General features: G+C 40.1%; 1 protein-coding gene across 4 annotated transcripts; it reads right to left on the reverse strand.

Annotated features, from left to right (window-relative positions):
• Positions 1-56: 56 nt before the first annotated feature.
• ahcyl1 (adenosylhomocysteinase-like 1) lies at positions 57-16,286 on the reverse strand. 4 transcript variants are annotated; one of them, XM_034876820.1, is made up of 17 exons: positions 16,146-16,286; positions 8,567-8,681; positions 7,888-8,031; positions 7,051-7,151; positions 6,848-6,950; positions 6,446-6,540; positions 6,194-6,300; positions 4,452-4,568; positions 4,101-4,164; positions 3,862-3,950; positions 3,610-3,680; positions 3,231-3,325; positions 2,447-2,545; positions 2,054-2,122; positions 1,854-1,932; positions 1,330-1,450; positions 57-1,207 (listed from the first exon to the last, which is right to left on the reverse strand). In XM_034876820.1, exons 4-17 carry the CDS (start codon positions 7,147-7,149, stop codon positions 1,201-1,203), a joined length of 1,215 nt encoding a protein of 404 aa, XP_034732711.1. In that variant the 5' UTR covers positions 7,150-7,151; positions 7,888-8,031; positions 8,567-8,681; positions 16,146-16,286; the 3' UTR covers positions 57-1,200. The 4 variants fall into 4 exon arrangements, with proteins under 4 accessions (XP_034732711.1, XP_034732707.1, XP_034732710.1 ...); XM_034876816.1 differs by lacking the exon at positions 16,146-16,286 and adding an exon at positions 15,612-16,132; XM_034876819.1 differs by lacking the exon at positions 16,146-16,286 and adding an exon at positions 11,753-11,961.
• Between the last annotated feature and the right edge of the window lie 547 nt (positions 16,287-16,833).

Here is a 16,833-nt window from a genome sequence, read left to right on the forward strand (position 1 = left end):
GGCCTCTTTGTTTCAGTTTTCTTGGTTTAAACACATTTTTTCTTTTCACGTTGAACTTTTCTCTGTTAAAAGAACTTGCTTTATTGCTGATTTAATGCATTATTTTACATACATAGAATACACTTGGGCATTAAGATCACATGGAATTTTACTTTAGGTGACCCTGTTGGATCAAATTAAGACAGTAACAATCTTATAGCAAACATAAATGTTGAATATGTTTTTCTAAACACACATTACACAATTACTACCAGAAGCTGTGGAAGGAGGACATTAAATGTACTACTAAGAGATGGTTTTACAAAATAAAAGGAATGCTTATTTAATTCAGTGCTATTATTTACGTGTTATGAATGATTTAAAAAGGCACATTCATATCATGGCCTTAAAGGTATTATCCAGTCAAAAGACTTTGTAACCCACGCTGCTCACCAGTGGGAATTTGAGTGAGCAAATGGAAACTTGGTATTCAAAAAACGGAAGGTTATAGTTATTTTAAAATGTTTAACTCTTCAAGCCTTCAGTACTTCCTTTTTAGGATACAGCTTATGTGTGAGTGTTGAATACTAACACTAAGTCAGGAATTTAGAAGGAACTCAGCCGTTCACAGGCTAATATAAATTGTTATAATTAACAAGTGCTATATATCATCACTTTACTTTGTTGTAATAAAAAGGGTGACTGGCGGATAACCTTTAGGGCATGTATGCAGATACCATTCAATGAGATCTTTTAAAGCATGTATGACAAACATTTCTAAAATAGTGTATTTTATTACAGTTTGTTTTGGCTCGGCCCAAAGCCCGTCTTTTGAAATGTACTAATAAAAGCCTAATGTCATCAACACACAAAAAAATACATGCTTTCTGTTCCATTCTTACAGCCATCATTTGGCACAGTGCGTAAATAGGGTGAATAAACAAATCAACAACTTTGTGATCTAGCAAAAGAAGCGTTAGCAGCTAAATAAGTACATACACATGAAAGCATGCTAGCAGGCCTTCTTTTTAACATAAATTATACATTATGTTTCCAACATGTCTTATTGTTCATATTTAACACTATGTCTGAAGGGTTAATAACTTACATTCAGCATCATTAAAATAATTCCTCCATTTTGTAGCAATTTAGAAAAGAAAATAGATATCTCTGTTTATCCCAGGACAACTGTGTGTGATGGATCACAGCAACAGACACTCATTAATACCTGTGAACAGAACACAGTGTTACTGTACACCTGTGAACACATATGTAGTATAGAATATGAGGATAGGATATAAGTATAGGAAAAGCTAGTAAGAAAGATGAACTGTTTATGGTGAAACCTACCTGTAATAATTAGGTTTGAAGGGGCCATTTTTGTTGAGACCCATGTACTTGGCCTGCTCGTCAGAGAGCTCCGTCAGGTGGGCATCAAAGTTTGGTAAGTGCAAACTGGCCACATACTCATCTGGAGGAAAGAAAAAGGTTCTTTGTGGAACATGTGTACGTGAAAAAGTTGTTTTAGTCGTGCAACAGAAAATTCAGATTGGACAGATAGTCTAGCTAGCTGTCTGGATTTACCCTGCAGACATCTGAGAAAAGGTTAACCATATAGTCTTCATAAATCGACGTGGAGATTAAAATGCCAACACAAAGAAAGCCCAAAGCAACGGATATCCGGCCTAAATGAGGGAAATCAGGCGGATTTTCTAGCGGCAACGGAGCAATCCCTGAAGGGGTGTAGACTAAATTGGCCCACTGGATGGTGTAATTCTTAGGTCAAGTCACAAGGTGGTAACAATGAGCATCAAACCGGGGCCATCTTTTTTAAACTAATGTACGTACATCAGCCAAGCTAATTTCTTTCTTACCCATCTTCTTAGGCAGGAGATACACATCCTGTTTGTAACGGCCTTCTGGAGCATTGAACAACTCAATCAGGGCCAGGGCCTACAGACAACACAGAGCACACAATGGTTGTAAGAATCACAATGAGGCAACTACATGTTACTACAGAACAGCAGGGTGGTGTAGTGAGAGGGGAAACTGTCCTCCAGGCCAAACTGCTAACCTGAGTTGTAGCAGTGATGGACAAAACAAACGTAGGCACTGTGGAGCAGCTCAGATTTAAGAGGCGGCCCTGAAAAATAACATACAAACATGATCTGCACTGTAGAAATTGATATAAAAAGTGACACAATAAGTGAAAACATGAAAATAGGCAACTACTGTCTGAACACAGAGCACACAGTAGCAGTTGGCTGACTTACACTGACTCTTCATATTATTATTCAAATACCACAACATTTGACAACAAAATGCTTCTGAGCCCAGGTTAAATATGAGTTTATAGGCTAAAGAGTGCAGGTTTAAAAGTGGTGTTAAAAGCCATTAGGTTTGATAAAACTCTTCTTAAGATTTTAAATACATTTTGTAAAGATATAGAGCTGTAGAGGGACATTACCTCTGCCAGCAGAACAACCCTCTTGCCATCGGGCCAGATGATGTGGTCAACCTGAGAGCGCACCCTCTCCCAGGTCAGCTCAGGGCTGCGCAGACTCGCCTGAGCACATAAGAGACAAGTCAGTCCTACAACTGCATGACATAGAAATAGAATACAGATCAAAGAACAGAGGTGAGAGGATTTCATGCAACACAAAGGGTGCTTTTTAATTGTTAACAACGGAAAAAGAATACTAAAACATCAAGAAAATGCAAACAAAGCAGAGTGGAACATACAAGTAAACGACGTAAGAACAAGCAAAAAAGAGATCTATCCAGTTTGAATCAGTCTAAAATATATAGCAATTGAGAAGGCACATTTAATATTAGGGGGAAATGTACACAAGTTTGCTCTGGTCTACTGATGAAAGTATTGAAATATTTATACTGTATATTTTAAGTATTATGACTGGGTGTCTGGTGGGACAGCCCCTGGAAAATATCCTGTATTCCAGTTTATCTCCATTGCATTCACACAAAAAATGAAACTATGCAAACAGTCTCATGTATCAACAACAAGACTCCAGACCAAAGAAATAGAATGAGATTAATTATATTTTTATGGGCCAGACTGCTAAACAAACACATTCTAAAATTCTGTGTGTGTGTGTGTGTGTGTGTGTGTGTGTGTGTGTGTGTGTGTGTGTGTGTGTGTGTGTGTGTGTGTGTGTGTGTGTGTGTTCTCAAAGTTAGAAATCTAAAATAGAAATTTCCAGAACACTCATACAGTCAAAAAGATCCATTACCACATCAATCTCAGTATTGGAGTGTCCCATATTGCAGACGATGCAGCCATTCTTCATTCGGTCAAGCTGTTCTCTGGTGACAACATTCTTATTGCCTATTAAAAAAAAAAAAGTATGATGTGAAACAAATTCACTGTGAGAGTACAAGTGAAGAAGTCATGATTGCAGAGTTCAGAGTGCATCTGTTCAGGATGGATTTACAGCTTACAGGATGGATTGTGATTACGGACCAACAGACTGACACAAAAAATCATTTAGCAGTCAGATATAACGACTGTTTTTGACCCAGAAACCTTAACTGGGATATTTAAATGAGCCGTTAAAAACAAGGTGATTATCGAAGCAGAAGTAATGGATGCCCCCGCATGGGGCACAGTACCAGTGCATGTTATCACCACGTCCATCTGCCGGATGACCTCACTCAGCTTTACCACTCGGAAGCCGTCCATGCTGTGTGGATACACACGGAGATATTTTCATCACTTTAAGCAGCACAAACACTGTGAATACAGCCTAAAACAAATGATAGTATTAAATTGCCTTTTTGGAATCGCAACTAATCTGATGCACAACATAGAGACAGTGAAGCACAACATGGAGCAGTGCTGAATGGCGATGGCAAGTGACTCACCATGCCTGCAGGGCACAGATGGGGTCAATCTCTGTGATGCACACAATGGCTCCAAGGGCCTTTAGAGCAGTGCAGCAGCCTTTCCCCACCTACACACCACAGAAGAGTGCAATGGTTGTAAAGCAAAATCTACAATGCTGTATAATAATAAGGTAAAAAGGTCTGCTGTGCCAGTGAAAATTCGGTCGCTCCATCAAAAATGCGATTTTTTTAAAATCTGAAATCGAAGAATGATTCACCTCTCCATAACCACACACAACGACTTGTTTGCCTCCAAACATTATATCTGTGGTCCTCTTCAAGCTAGCAGAGACAAAATGACACACTTTAATCCATCTGCACAACTCAAACAAACACCCACACAAACACACACGCACACGCACACGCGCGCACAAACACACACACACACACACACACACACACACACACACACACACACACACACACACACACACACACACACACACACACACACACACACACACACACACACACACACACACACACACACACACACACACACACACACACACACATACACATACACACACAGGCTGGCATTCTGGATGATTAAATTCTCCTCATCTCACCCATCCAGGATAGATTCACGGCAGCAGTAAAGGTTGTCAAATTTCTGCTTGGTGACTGAGTCGTTCACATTCATGGCAGGGACACACAGCTTGCCGGCCTTAGACAACTGGTATAATCTGAGGGGCACATGAGGAAACATGTTCAGGCACACACATGCACATATCCACACACAAACTGAGCTACAGTCCTGTGTGACCTTATGCTTTCGGGAGCATCTGGCTAATTGGTTCCATTGAGAGTTGCACATGCAAAGCTGTTGTGACGTGCAGTTCAGCTTTGTCATGTTTCTCAATTACGCCTGATTTCCATTAGTTAAAGTCATGGGGGCCCCCCGAGATCTCGTGAATTCATGTAGAACAGAACCACAAAACCATCCAGAGGAGTAGAGGGGAAACAACTCTGTGCTGGGTTTCCAAGGTGTAGTGCAGGGAAATATGATCCCCCGTGAGCAAGGTCTGTTTTATTTTGAAAATTAACCAGATGTTTTATTTTGTTTCTGTGCTCGACTTCCTGTCCCACACTATCTGTCGTGTGCTGAGATGCTGCGGAGCTCACCGGCAAAAATAAGAGAAGAAGCTCTGCGTATCTGCTCCGGAGGGCTGCGATTGCCGGAGCTGGGATGGAGTTGGAACGCAGCTGTTCTGCAGTCAGTGAAATTACACACATTGACTTTAATGGAAACCGAATTACTCCACAGCCGTTCCGCAGTAGGTGGAAACTGGGAGTTATGCTCCAGGTCAAATCAAGCCAGCGACCTTTTCAATCGGTTCAGTTCCATACAGAGTCAGCTTGTTTAAATACTACTATGACTTATATAACTGCTCCCAATGCGGTTTGTGCTGACACAGCATACATAATGCATCAGGATGCTTGGTTTGCTTCCAGCTCAGCTCCATCTAAAGGACAAACTAAAGGACTTCCCAGAAAAGGATTTTAGAAGCAGTTTAATCTTAGTTAAAAAGCAGTGCAACAACAAATGGTCTTATTGGGTTTTTATTAGCTTTAAAAGTAGTCTGGTAATCAGAACTCCAGCAAGGCCAAATCTTCTGTCAGAAATGCATCAGTTTCAAACAGCTGCTAAATTATATATAATATAGCAAGTAGAACGTTGCTTAAAGTCCTTAAAACATGCTAAACACAAACTGCATTGACAGAAGATAAACAGTTGTCAGATAGTTAAACTAACTGAGAGTTAGCGGGATAGATAGTGTACATTATGAAAAAGGATGAAAAATACAGATAAATGGCATATACAGTAATCTAACATGATCCACCTTTGTTTGTATTGATGAACAGTTACCGTTACTCTAAATCTTACATCCTTATTAATGAAGTGTTTGCATTGTTTTGTCTACTCCTTTAGTTGAGTTTAGATTATTTTTGTGTAAGAAAAAAAAAAAGACCATACAACAACACCCAGGGTAACTAATAACTCAAAAGATATTGCCACAGTCTTTATTATTTATAGTCCATTGTGGGCTGTCATAAGCTGTTTCACAGATATGTGAATGTTGTGATTTCTTGCAGGCCAAAATATCAATTCTATTATTCTTACATTTTAGGCCATTAATGGCAACATTCATAGCTCTGGCCAACATCCACACTGTATTAATCAACATCAAAGAGTATTGTGTCTCCAATTGTGGCCAAAACTACTAAATCAGACACAGGGTGTACAAAAATGTTTTTTCTTCCTTCCTTTAAAACCCCCCAAACTCATCAAATCTAAGCCCCAGCTCACCTGTGCACTCCAGTAACACTCTCCTCCACGATGCCCCGGACTTTCTTGAAGACGCTGGGATACTTCTTATACACCCAGTGGGTTAAGTCTCCGCCATCATCCAAGATCTAAGAAAAATACACAGCAAAGTTAACGACATGAACAATAACCTCCACAATCTATAATAGCACAATAGAACCCAGGGATAGAACAAATAGAAGATAAGAGTCTAAGATTGGTCTTAAATGTGTCATGGGATTGCCAGGTTGATACCATGTTAGCTTGCCAGCCCTCCGTGTTGACACAGCGATCGATGCACCACCAGAAGTCGTCCTCTGACTCACCCTTCCATGCAAACACAGGTACCCCTGCGAGACACAAAACACACCTAATGGTAAAGACAGACGGCAGAGGAGAGGAGGACTGGCCAGCTGCATGAGCAACAGGTCCATTTGGGGAACATTACACAGTAAATACACATGCACAGATTGGTTGCTTTACAGGCTTTAGGTTGCATACCAATGCTTCTGGTATTAATATTTATAACTAGTTATCAGAAATGTATGTTTTATATGTTATTTGACAAACCATGACTAAACTTATACTTAATAATGCTTGATAATGGTGATGTGTTATAACCCTGTAACGCAGGACATAAAGAGGAAAGGCTCTTACCTATTTCAGCGAGAGCAGCGGCCACCTCATTCTGAGTGGAGTAGATGTTGCAGGCAGTCCACCGACACTGGGCCCCGAGGGCTACCAGAGTCTCGATCAGGACCTAAAAGGAAACAATAGAGACACATGAACAGGTCCCAGAGGTAAAGAAGAGAAAGACAGAACAATCAGCGATCTGCAGTGAACAGACTGAATGGACATACTGCAGTCTGAGCAGTGATATGGGTACAGCCTACTATCTTCGCCCCAGACAGCGGCTTCTCCCCCTGGGCTCTCTTCCTCAAGGAAATCAGGGCAGACATGTCTGGGGAAAAACAGATTGAGCGCAAGTTAATGGAAGCTGAAAAGTGTAAACATCAGGTTTTATTTTGGGAGAGAGAAGAATGATGGGACACTCTAAAAAACAAAATAAGCCCTTTCTACTAGGTGGATGGACTATAAAATGGAGACTGATTAAAGAACGTCATCGACAGCTGTTGCCACCCATGCTTTAAGCCTAAAGAACACTCGTCAATCACGCACACCTAAGTATCACTCACATGGGCAATGTAAACCGCCAGAGAGACAGATTTGCATTTGTGAGTGTACAAGAAAACAAAACACCTGAGATGGGAAAGGAGGTAAAAGAAGAAAATAAGTAAGAAGTGATGAACAGAATGAGCTCCGATCATGTTTCCAGAATACTGACACTGCCTCAGCCTCGGGTCATAAACTATTTCGACATGGGGGAGCAGGGGACCGTTATCACATCCAAAACAGATGCCATGGGATGTGTGTCTAGGAACAAAGTTACACAGGTAGCGAAGCTTTCTTTACATGGCAATGACAGTAAGTGTCTTTTTCAACTGTGTCACAATAAAATCACAGAGAAACTATAAAACCAACTTTCAAGATTGATACAGCATGGACATGAGTGAAAGGGATTCCATAAGAGACCAAATAAAACCTAAACTATCAACAGAAACTTAAAAAGAAATTACAAATGGGAACGAAAATCAAAGACCTTTAAATTATCGATGTGTCCGTCAGGTCAGATTTACCTTGTTCTGCGATTTCAATTTCACGGCGGCCAAATTCGGCTTGCTTGATGTTCTTCACACAGAAGTCACTGCTGCCATTGGTGTTGACCTGCGCTTTGTCCCGGGGGGAGGTTTCATCATCAGAGCTGTCAGTATAGGATGCAGCTGTGAAATGGAGAACTCGAAAGGTCACTATTGTGGAAAAGCATTAAAATGAGCCAGTTATGAAATGTAAATAATGTACATACTGTGCATATACTGTACAATGTACAGTGTACGAGTATTCATTTATTGCAAACATGAGTGTATAAACAAACTAATAATGGATTTTTGAGGCCAGTACTGACATTTGGGAGTTTACATTTTTTTATATTGAGGTGTCAGCCAAAAGCAATTTATTAAACATAAACACATTTCAATTGCAATCTTTAAATGGATTTAGCTCTAGGTGCGTATATGTGCTTTTATGCTGCATTTGTCGATGAATGGGTGCACATAATTTATTCCAAAAGACGATATAAAGGACGATATAAAGTTTTTTTTCAAATGAACAAAACAAAACTAGTACTATGAACATTTTAGAGTCTGATGATCTTCAATGTCAACAGCAATCATTTTCTAATCTCTGCGAGTCTGTGTAAATACAACAGGTGTTTTAACATCTCATGGAAGTGGAATGAAACTTCCAGGTGTGCAGTACCTGAGCTGTAGCTGTCTGTAGAGGACTGCGAGATGGACCGAGAGAGGGAGCGGCGGCCAGCCTTGGTGGGGTATTTGCTGAACTCTTGTTTGTCCTCAGTGTTGGCAAACTGGATCTGGAGAGAACCAGAACAAAGTGGTGCACAGCATAAGCATAAAAGGCAAACAAAATCTAGATATTACTGACTTTTCTTTTGTCTGTATGCACTGATTAAGTGGCAACAATGAAATCAGAGGAGTAAGGAAGACCAAAGAACATTAAGTAGCATCATCATCACACATAGTTAAATGCTTTAGAACATTTTTCACTCTTTTAGTTTAAATTTGGAAACAATTGGCTGTTTCAGCCACTAAAACTGTCCTTTTAAAAGGTAAATGTCTGAGTCTGTTACAGTAAATAACAAGTCGATCGAGAAGAAGGGAGCTGATGCCTATTTTTAGATGCTCCTTCCTGCTCTGTTCTGCTTTGTTCAAAAACACAGGCTTCAGTTGATGATGTGGTTCATCTTGTCAACCTGACCCTTCAAAGGGCCCAACATCAAAGACACAAAAAACACATAAAGTGGATCAACAAACAGCTAGCTTGGCTATGTTGTAAACTAGCTTTTAACCAAGGATTAAAGCCTCAGATGTCCAGTATTTGGGGTTACTGTTACCCTGCAAATCCAGAGATCTCCCAAGATCACAATTTGAATTTACTCAGCGAGTTAATCTTTTGGATTTGGGTCTGGATTTCCAGGCTAGGTTACCGTACCGTTTCCTTTCTTTTCTTTTTTTTAAATCCTATCATTCAGCTACTACATAAAATAAAAACAGCACTTCATGTGAATTTGGCAGGGTACAATTAGCCTAAGGATCTGACGAATCCACACAATGTCATTTCAACACCCTAAAACTGTAACGGTTTGGCTGCACAACAGTCAGTTGTCAACAGTAGGGAGACCTAACCCTCGGGTCCTCTGATAAACTGGCTCACTTAGCACAGTGGGAAGTTACTAGTCTCAGTCCAACAGAACTATGTAACTACATCAATCTTGCTAACAATTACAAATGTAGGGACAAGGACTGCAAATTAGCAGTAGCTAATCTCTCATATTTGGTTGTGATAATGTTATAGGTAATGCCCTTTATAAATAAACAATAAATAGAAGTCAGAAACAATCCCAAACTAAACGCAAAAATACTTCATCATCATATCACAGGTGGGCTGGATCTGCAATTGACGTACAACTGGCACAGTAAATAAAAAGGCCTAGAAGAAAGAGAGAGGGACAGAGACAGAAGGTAGATGCGTTATTCAGCATTTGACCTAAAAAGTTTTACAACCTATGACTTTGACTTTCATTGATGTGTTCCAAAATTTAATATCACATATGCTTTCTGACGGCAACAGATCAACTACCGCAGGTTTAGGGACATTATCTTGCATTAAAGAAACGTTAGAACCAATGTTACCTTGACGCTGCTCAAGCCTGATAAGGTGTTGCACAGGGACCTGCTGTCCTCTCTCTCTCTCTCTCTCTCTCTCTCTCTCTGCCTTTCCATGAAATCACAATTACAGCTATCTCGCTGGCTTAGTGGCAAATGCAAGCTCAATCTTTGTCCTACTCACAACATTGTATAGTGTCATAATATCGTAAAATGTCATGCAATGAGGGGCGGACTTTCAACATGAAAGTTGAAGGCTGTTGAGTGAAAATGTCTATGTTTTCAGAATATAATTTTTTTTTTATTGATGTTTACATATGCTTTTATGGGTGGAGGATGCTCATACCCCAGAAACCCATTCAAAGACCTTCTTGATGTTTAGACTTTCTAATTCCTGATCATTTGACTTGTACAGATTGTTTTTCTTTAACAGCAGTGGTAAAGTGCAAGCTTATATTGTCAATTGTCTGTGCTATCCTTACATTTTATACATAACTTTGTTTTCCACCTTAAAAACTCGCTTTGTCTCCGTGATAAATCCGTTCAAATATCTTCATTCTTTGTGAGACAGCTGTGGGATTTCCTCGTTCTCTTATTTTAAATGTCCATAGAATGTGTTTGGACAGAAAATGAACGAGCAGGCCAGCAGAGTTGACACAACACACAGACGATAAATCCCGAAACACACATAAATACCAGACTAACAACAATGAGTTGGGTAACATTTGAGTGGTCTGTCTTACAGGTGAAGCTTAGTGTCAGTGATTATGGCACTAAAGAGTAAGTACATTAAAGCAATACTTAATGTAAAGAAATTATTTTCACTGTTAAACATATTAACAGAAGGAGTGTAAATTCACAGCTGGGTGAAACTAGCATGCATGACTGAGTTTACCTGGTAGTGACAACACAAATGTTAGCGGAAGTCGAGGCTGACTGAATTGGGTTCATACGCCCAGCATCAACATCGTTTCCCCTAAATGATGAAAATAGCTTTACACAACCATAATATTTCTGCCTTATATGAGACAAAATGGCTGTTTTCACCTGCAATTTGAAAAATGTCATCGTTAGTACTCCGCCATTCATGTAAAATAAAAAGTTGCTGTAACAGAAAGGTCTAAAACAGTAGTAACTTGATTCAGTGCTTGTATCTGGCAAACCCTCTTTAAATGAGCAGTGACACCTTCAACATCTACTGGGTCAAGAAACTTAAGAAGCTTGTGAGACAGTGTGAACTGGGGAGATCTCTGCATGTCACTGTTTTCACAATTGAGAGTGTGCACTGTCTCATCCACTTGCAAAATGTTTGCTTTGCATCAATTTCTGCACAGTCTTTTCGATTTCTTCATTGTTCTTTTCCTAAATTCATAGACATCGGAATCAGAGACTCCTACACTGGTTACAGCATCAAGGAAAACAGGAGGTTAATCTGAGTCATTATTAAGACAGCATTTTGTTTCTGCTACACTCTTACACAGTGAACTATCCCAGAGGTGAGCTTTATGAATAACCACAGCTTTTTGAGGAGAGGTTTGTACTTCTAACTGCATTTTTGCTGGAGGTAAAAGAGAAAAAAAAGTCTGTGTGGTCTGCATTGTTGCACAAGATAAAGAATACTGAAAAAAAAAAAAAGAAGAAAAAAAAAAACTCATGACATGACAAATGTAACTCCGGCACATCTGTGTGTGGGATATGCAGTATCTTTAAGAAGAAGTGTCCTGGATGAGATCCCGGTGATACATTAGTAGCCACTCACCCTTTCTCTCCCGTGCCCATGTTTGTGTGCCATGGCTGCCAGTCACCCTTCAGTTTTCCAGCCAACTTCACTGTGCCTGTGTGTCCTCTGTGTGATGGTAAAGTACTAGGTGTCCCTGATGCTATTATCCCAGAACACTCCCAGGCAGAGCCAGGGGGCGGTTCCCTTCTATTACCATGATTTCTAATGGCCAACCTGTACAGAGTCTGAGAGAGAGAGGCCTAGTGAGAAAGGGAAGGTTGATTCCCACTGAGCCTCTCTTTCTCTCTCGATCTCCCTCTGGTTCTGCCCTTGACAACCAGCTGCTAAAGTCAGTAGGTTGTATTTGATGCTCTTTTTAAGTGCTAAGCGAGCTATGTAATGTCATATATGTTTATATACACAAGTAAGAAATAAGAACAGAAAAAAATATATACAAACAGAGAAAAAGGACTTCTACTGCAGCCTTTACTTTTATGGTCTACCCATGATGTGGAGTACTGAAAGGGGATAGACAACAGGAATTAAACCCTTTTTCCATTAGCTTCCTGCTGCATCAATAAGCGGCCCATCCAGTCCCATCCTCCAGCTAAAAATACCCTTTTTCTCCCGGCTAGCAAGCCAGGTCACAGACTTAAGCTGTGGTGTGACTGTCAACCGGCTATAAAGACTTTAACGTGGGCCTGGCATACGGTGACATTAACTACTTAGTGCTCTACACTAGTCATATAACTGAGAAGAAATACAGTTTAATCCACACAGATCTTTGTATACTGACAGTGGTCCTATTCAACAAGTCAAAGACAGAAGTCCTGAAGTAGTCATGGTACATAGACAGTAAAGGAGGTTACTTCCTCAGATAGCTTTGGCACGTTCTTTGGTCTGCAAAGGCGCTTGTTAAGAACAACGCATGCATGACGGATTACAGTGTTTTTAAAAAAAACATGCTAATCCTTCCTATGTGACCTTAGGCAAAAACTTGTACTTATTACCATACATCTAAATCGTCAATGAATATGTATATCAAGATACACCACAAGCATATTTCATGATCAGACACAAAGGAATGCAGGTCTATACTATTTACAATACCATTTTGTTTAAAAAATGTAAAATGAGAAGAAGAAAGCAGCAAAACGCTGATATCAAATGCTGTAGTTAAACTACAGAAATCCTTTTTAAATCCCAAAAGGCACAACTGACAACACAGCCGGAGAATGATGAAACTAGTCAGTATGAATGTGTTATATTTCTCAGCTTATGGTGACTTTTCCCTCAATGTTAATATGGGGTCACACTGTGGAACAAACACAGTACTATACTTGTGTGGACTATGCCAGACAGTTTCAATAAATTAGAAAGCAACTGATGTTAATATTTTTGTTTAAATATTGACAGACTTAAGGCAGTGGCAATACCTAGACATACTGTACGGGCTTTAAGTCTGTATTTTTTGTCTCGGAGTTTACGTTTTTTCCAAAATATATGAGGCTGAGATGAGCGGATTTCTTTTCATATCATTTACTGTACATTTCCACACCTTTAAACCTGCCAAGGTAAAACAAAATCTGCATTTGACCTTCATAATGTTGGCAGACAAACAAGACGAGATAGCGAACACACACACACACACACACACACACACACACACACACACACACACACACACACACACACACACACACACACACGCACACACACACGCACACACACACTTTGTAGCATTGATTGGTTTTGTTCCCAGCACCTCTCAACATGCACCAGCCTCCAGACATCCAACTCTATTTTTCATGGGTGATATTTTCTGGGGTTTTAATTGGCTTCATCTTTGTTTTTTTCTTTCCCAATCATTGCCAGTATTTCTTTTACTTATGTATTTCTTCAATCAAACAGGTGGCTCCGTTTGACACCGGGCTCTCACATAATACACTGTTTTGTTTTCATACGCAGAGCGCACATTCCTACCATCCAATATGTTTTCAATCAGGCTCCCTGGGGCGACGCGCAGTCCACACATTATTGCCTGGACAGACGGGGGTCTGAGCTAAAATTCTGAAGTCTGTGAGCCCCGCTGATGGGAAAAAATATATTTTTTATTATTTCATCCAGCTCATTCTACTGTGGTGCACTAAAATCACAAAGGCAGCTACGCTGGCACGACATTTCCTTTTGAATAAACACTACTGACAATGAATGGTAAATCCTACATCACATTATAAAATATTAGCCAAATAGTAAGAGCCAGTTTGGTGAAGCTGACAATTTGTAGTTTTTTTGAGACTGTCAAGAGATGTTAATTCAAGTTTATGGTGATTATTAAGGCAGTTTGTTTTTGTTTGATCACCATTTAAATATGGTTATAAGGCAACAAGCAACATACAAATGTATAACAATGTCACAAACATCCCAAATTGGGTAATGAGCCAAAGTAATCATGATAAAAAAAGCAAACAGCATAAAGAGGTGTGGCAACTACTCTTGCATGTGAGATTTAAAGGTTACATGAAGTTCAGCTATCGGTGCCAGAAAAGCAGTTGTGTCAGTCACACAAGCCTAATTATTTGATGTGTCAGGTAGAACCCGACCAATACAGAAGCAGTGATAGTAAACATATTAATACATTTTATACAGCCTCAGTGGAAATAAATTACATATTAATAACAATTGAGGATAGCTGCTGACATACATGCCAGTATAGTTTGCGATATTTGTGTACACAGCCATAATATTGAAACACACTGCTGATCAGTGAGTAAGTAGGACAGGCATAGCAAGTTGGAGGTCACCTTGAGGGATAGAAAAATGCTACACAACTGAGTTAGCAAACGTGACAATATTATGATATCAAAAAGTTTCGAGACAAAAGAAGCCCTCAATCCACTGTGTGTTCCGTGTTTATCCTCTGCCTGTGGCCAGCTGTTACACACGGTGTTGGAGCTGTAATCATATGAGCCGCCACCTCAAGGGAGTCTTTCATTGTGATGTTCTGTGCTGCTGAAGACACTCAAGGCTTTTTTCCCCCCAGGTGCATCTTTTGCTGCCATTACATTTATATCATGCTGTTCTTGTTACTAATAATGAAGATGGACACACACACACACGGATGATGAGTTTACTAGGTATAGGCCTAAACGTGATTATTTTTTATAAATTAAATGCATGACGCTACTACACCTTCACGGAATTCACAGCTTTGTGGCAGCAAGTTATAGAGGATTGAAATTCTTCTGAACGCAAAGCCTTCAGAATATGTGGTGTGCAAACCCCCTGTGTTGGTATGTTAGGCCAAGTAATACTTCACTTTGTATAGGCCTGGAATCTGAGATTTAAGAGCTCAACTTGGCTTTTAGCTGTTTCCTGCCTACAGGAAGTGTATGTAGACATTGTGATTTAAACAAACAGAAGGGCTTAATGAAGGCAGATTTGCAACAATAACCCAGTCTAGATCATTTGAAATCATAGGTTGTAACCTCAGTAATGATAACATACTAAAAGCAGTATTCAGACAAATACCACATGTAAAACGGTGAAGCAAAGCTTTTCTTTGTGGCATTTACTTCTCAGATTCTTTAGTGAAATTTATCGTATAAATAGTACATTTTATTTTTTACATCGCAGCTTGGCGTGGGATGGAGGGATCCCTCGGTGACACTGCAACATCACGCAACAACGCAGAGCTCCATTAACCTTCATGCTGTCTCATATAAATACTTGATAAATGCACACACAGTGGGCTACATTTCTTGGCCTTGCTGTGCAGAGTACATCACTGCAGGACAATGCGTACCAAAGTGGATTTATCCTCCTCACGTGTGCCTGTCTACAGTACACGCAGTCTCTTTGCCCTGAGGCGGTGAGTGATGGCGAGCATCGTTCTTACCTTCTTGACAGATTTCAGAGTGGGGACTGCGGTGAACGCTGCGGAAGGCATTTCCCCAACGTTCATATTCACATCACTGCTGTTCTTGCTGACAGTCAACGCTGAATATTTTTCCGCAACGTTTTCGGTCTCTTTGACATATTTCGTGGCTTGTTTCACCTCCGCCTTGGTGTCCACAACCGAGTCGGTCATAATTGCATCCAGGAGATGTAGAGGCTGTTACTGGAAGAAAAAAATCCAACGGTTCTGAATTGAGTTCAGACTAACGTTAGCGTTAAGTTAGCTTTGTCCGTCGTCTTCCTACTTCGCTATGGTTCGTGGCTTAAAAAGACCGTACCATCGCTGATGCACTTCCACTAGACCTCGGCGCAAAGCAATAAATAGACTAGCTAGCTACTTTAACAGAGATAACCTCTTCTCTAGCTCCACTTCTTTCTTAAAAGAGCAGCACCGACACTTTGTTTGGTCCTCCAGGTCTACTGTCATCCACAGACAGCAACATTTCGAAGGGGAGGGGGTTGATGAAGCTGTCACCTGAGCACGTAGCTAGGCAGCGTGTAGGCGGTGATCATTCAGTCCGTGCCGGGGCGGAATTACGGAGAAGTAACGGCTGATACTCGTTTCTCAAATTAGGAGTAGCACTAGTTTTAGTTTATTACATTAAATTAGCTCGTAGCCTAAAGCCTATGTTCTGTTTCACTGGGAGGCTGCGTACAAGTTCCGCCTCCTTCGCAATGATTGGCTGACCGTGGTGCCAACGTCTATAATCTGCAGTGTCTGATTGGCAGAGCTTGTCCGGGACTGTTTAACCTGGGATCCGGGTGAAGACCAGACTAGTCTCGGAACATATCGAAAATAAATAAAATTAATTGAATGAATGTAAAACTGTAACAGTTGTGCACTTAAGAACCATTTTGTACTTACTCTTGCATTTCCATTTGATGCTACTTTATACTTCTATCCCACTATATTTCAAGGGTAAATATAAACGTTTTTACTCCAGTGCATTTTTTGACAGCCAAACTTATTAAGGTTATACATACAAACTATATGATCAATTTATGAAACATGATACATTGTTATTGATTAAACTACTCAAAAGCATGTACTACAATTCCCAATGGCTAGGACTAATTAGATATCTTGAATGATGAAAAGACAAACAACAACCTTGAGTCACTTAATAAAATTTAATTGACAAAGGTTTTATGAATTTCCAATC

This window comes from Etheostoma cragini, chromosome 7 (assembly GCF_013103735.1).
Source record: "Etheostoma cragini isolate CJK2018 chromosome 7, CSU_Ecrag_1.0, whole genome shotgun sequence".
Classification (NCBI taxonomy): domain Eukaryota; kingdom Metazoa; phylum Chordata; class Actinopteri; order Perciformes; family Percidae; genus Etheostoma; species Etheostoma cragini.

Coding starts and splice junctions, on each gene's coding strand:
- ahcyl1 (XM_034876816.1), bottom strand. CDS start 15,803: ATGACCGACTCGGTTGTGGACACCAAGGCGGAGGTGAAACAAGCCACG. Junction 7,152..7,887: donor AATTGAAATCGCAGAACAAG/GTAAATCTGACC, acceptor GTTTTTCCCCAG/ACATGTCTGCCCTGATTTCC. Junction 2,546..3,230: donor CCAATACTGAGATTGATGTG/GTAATGGATCTT, acceptor TTATGTGCTCAG/GCGAGTCTGCGCAGCCCTGA.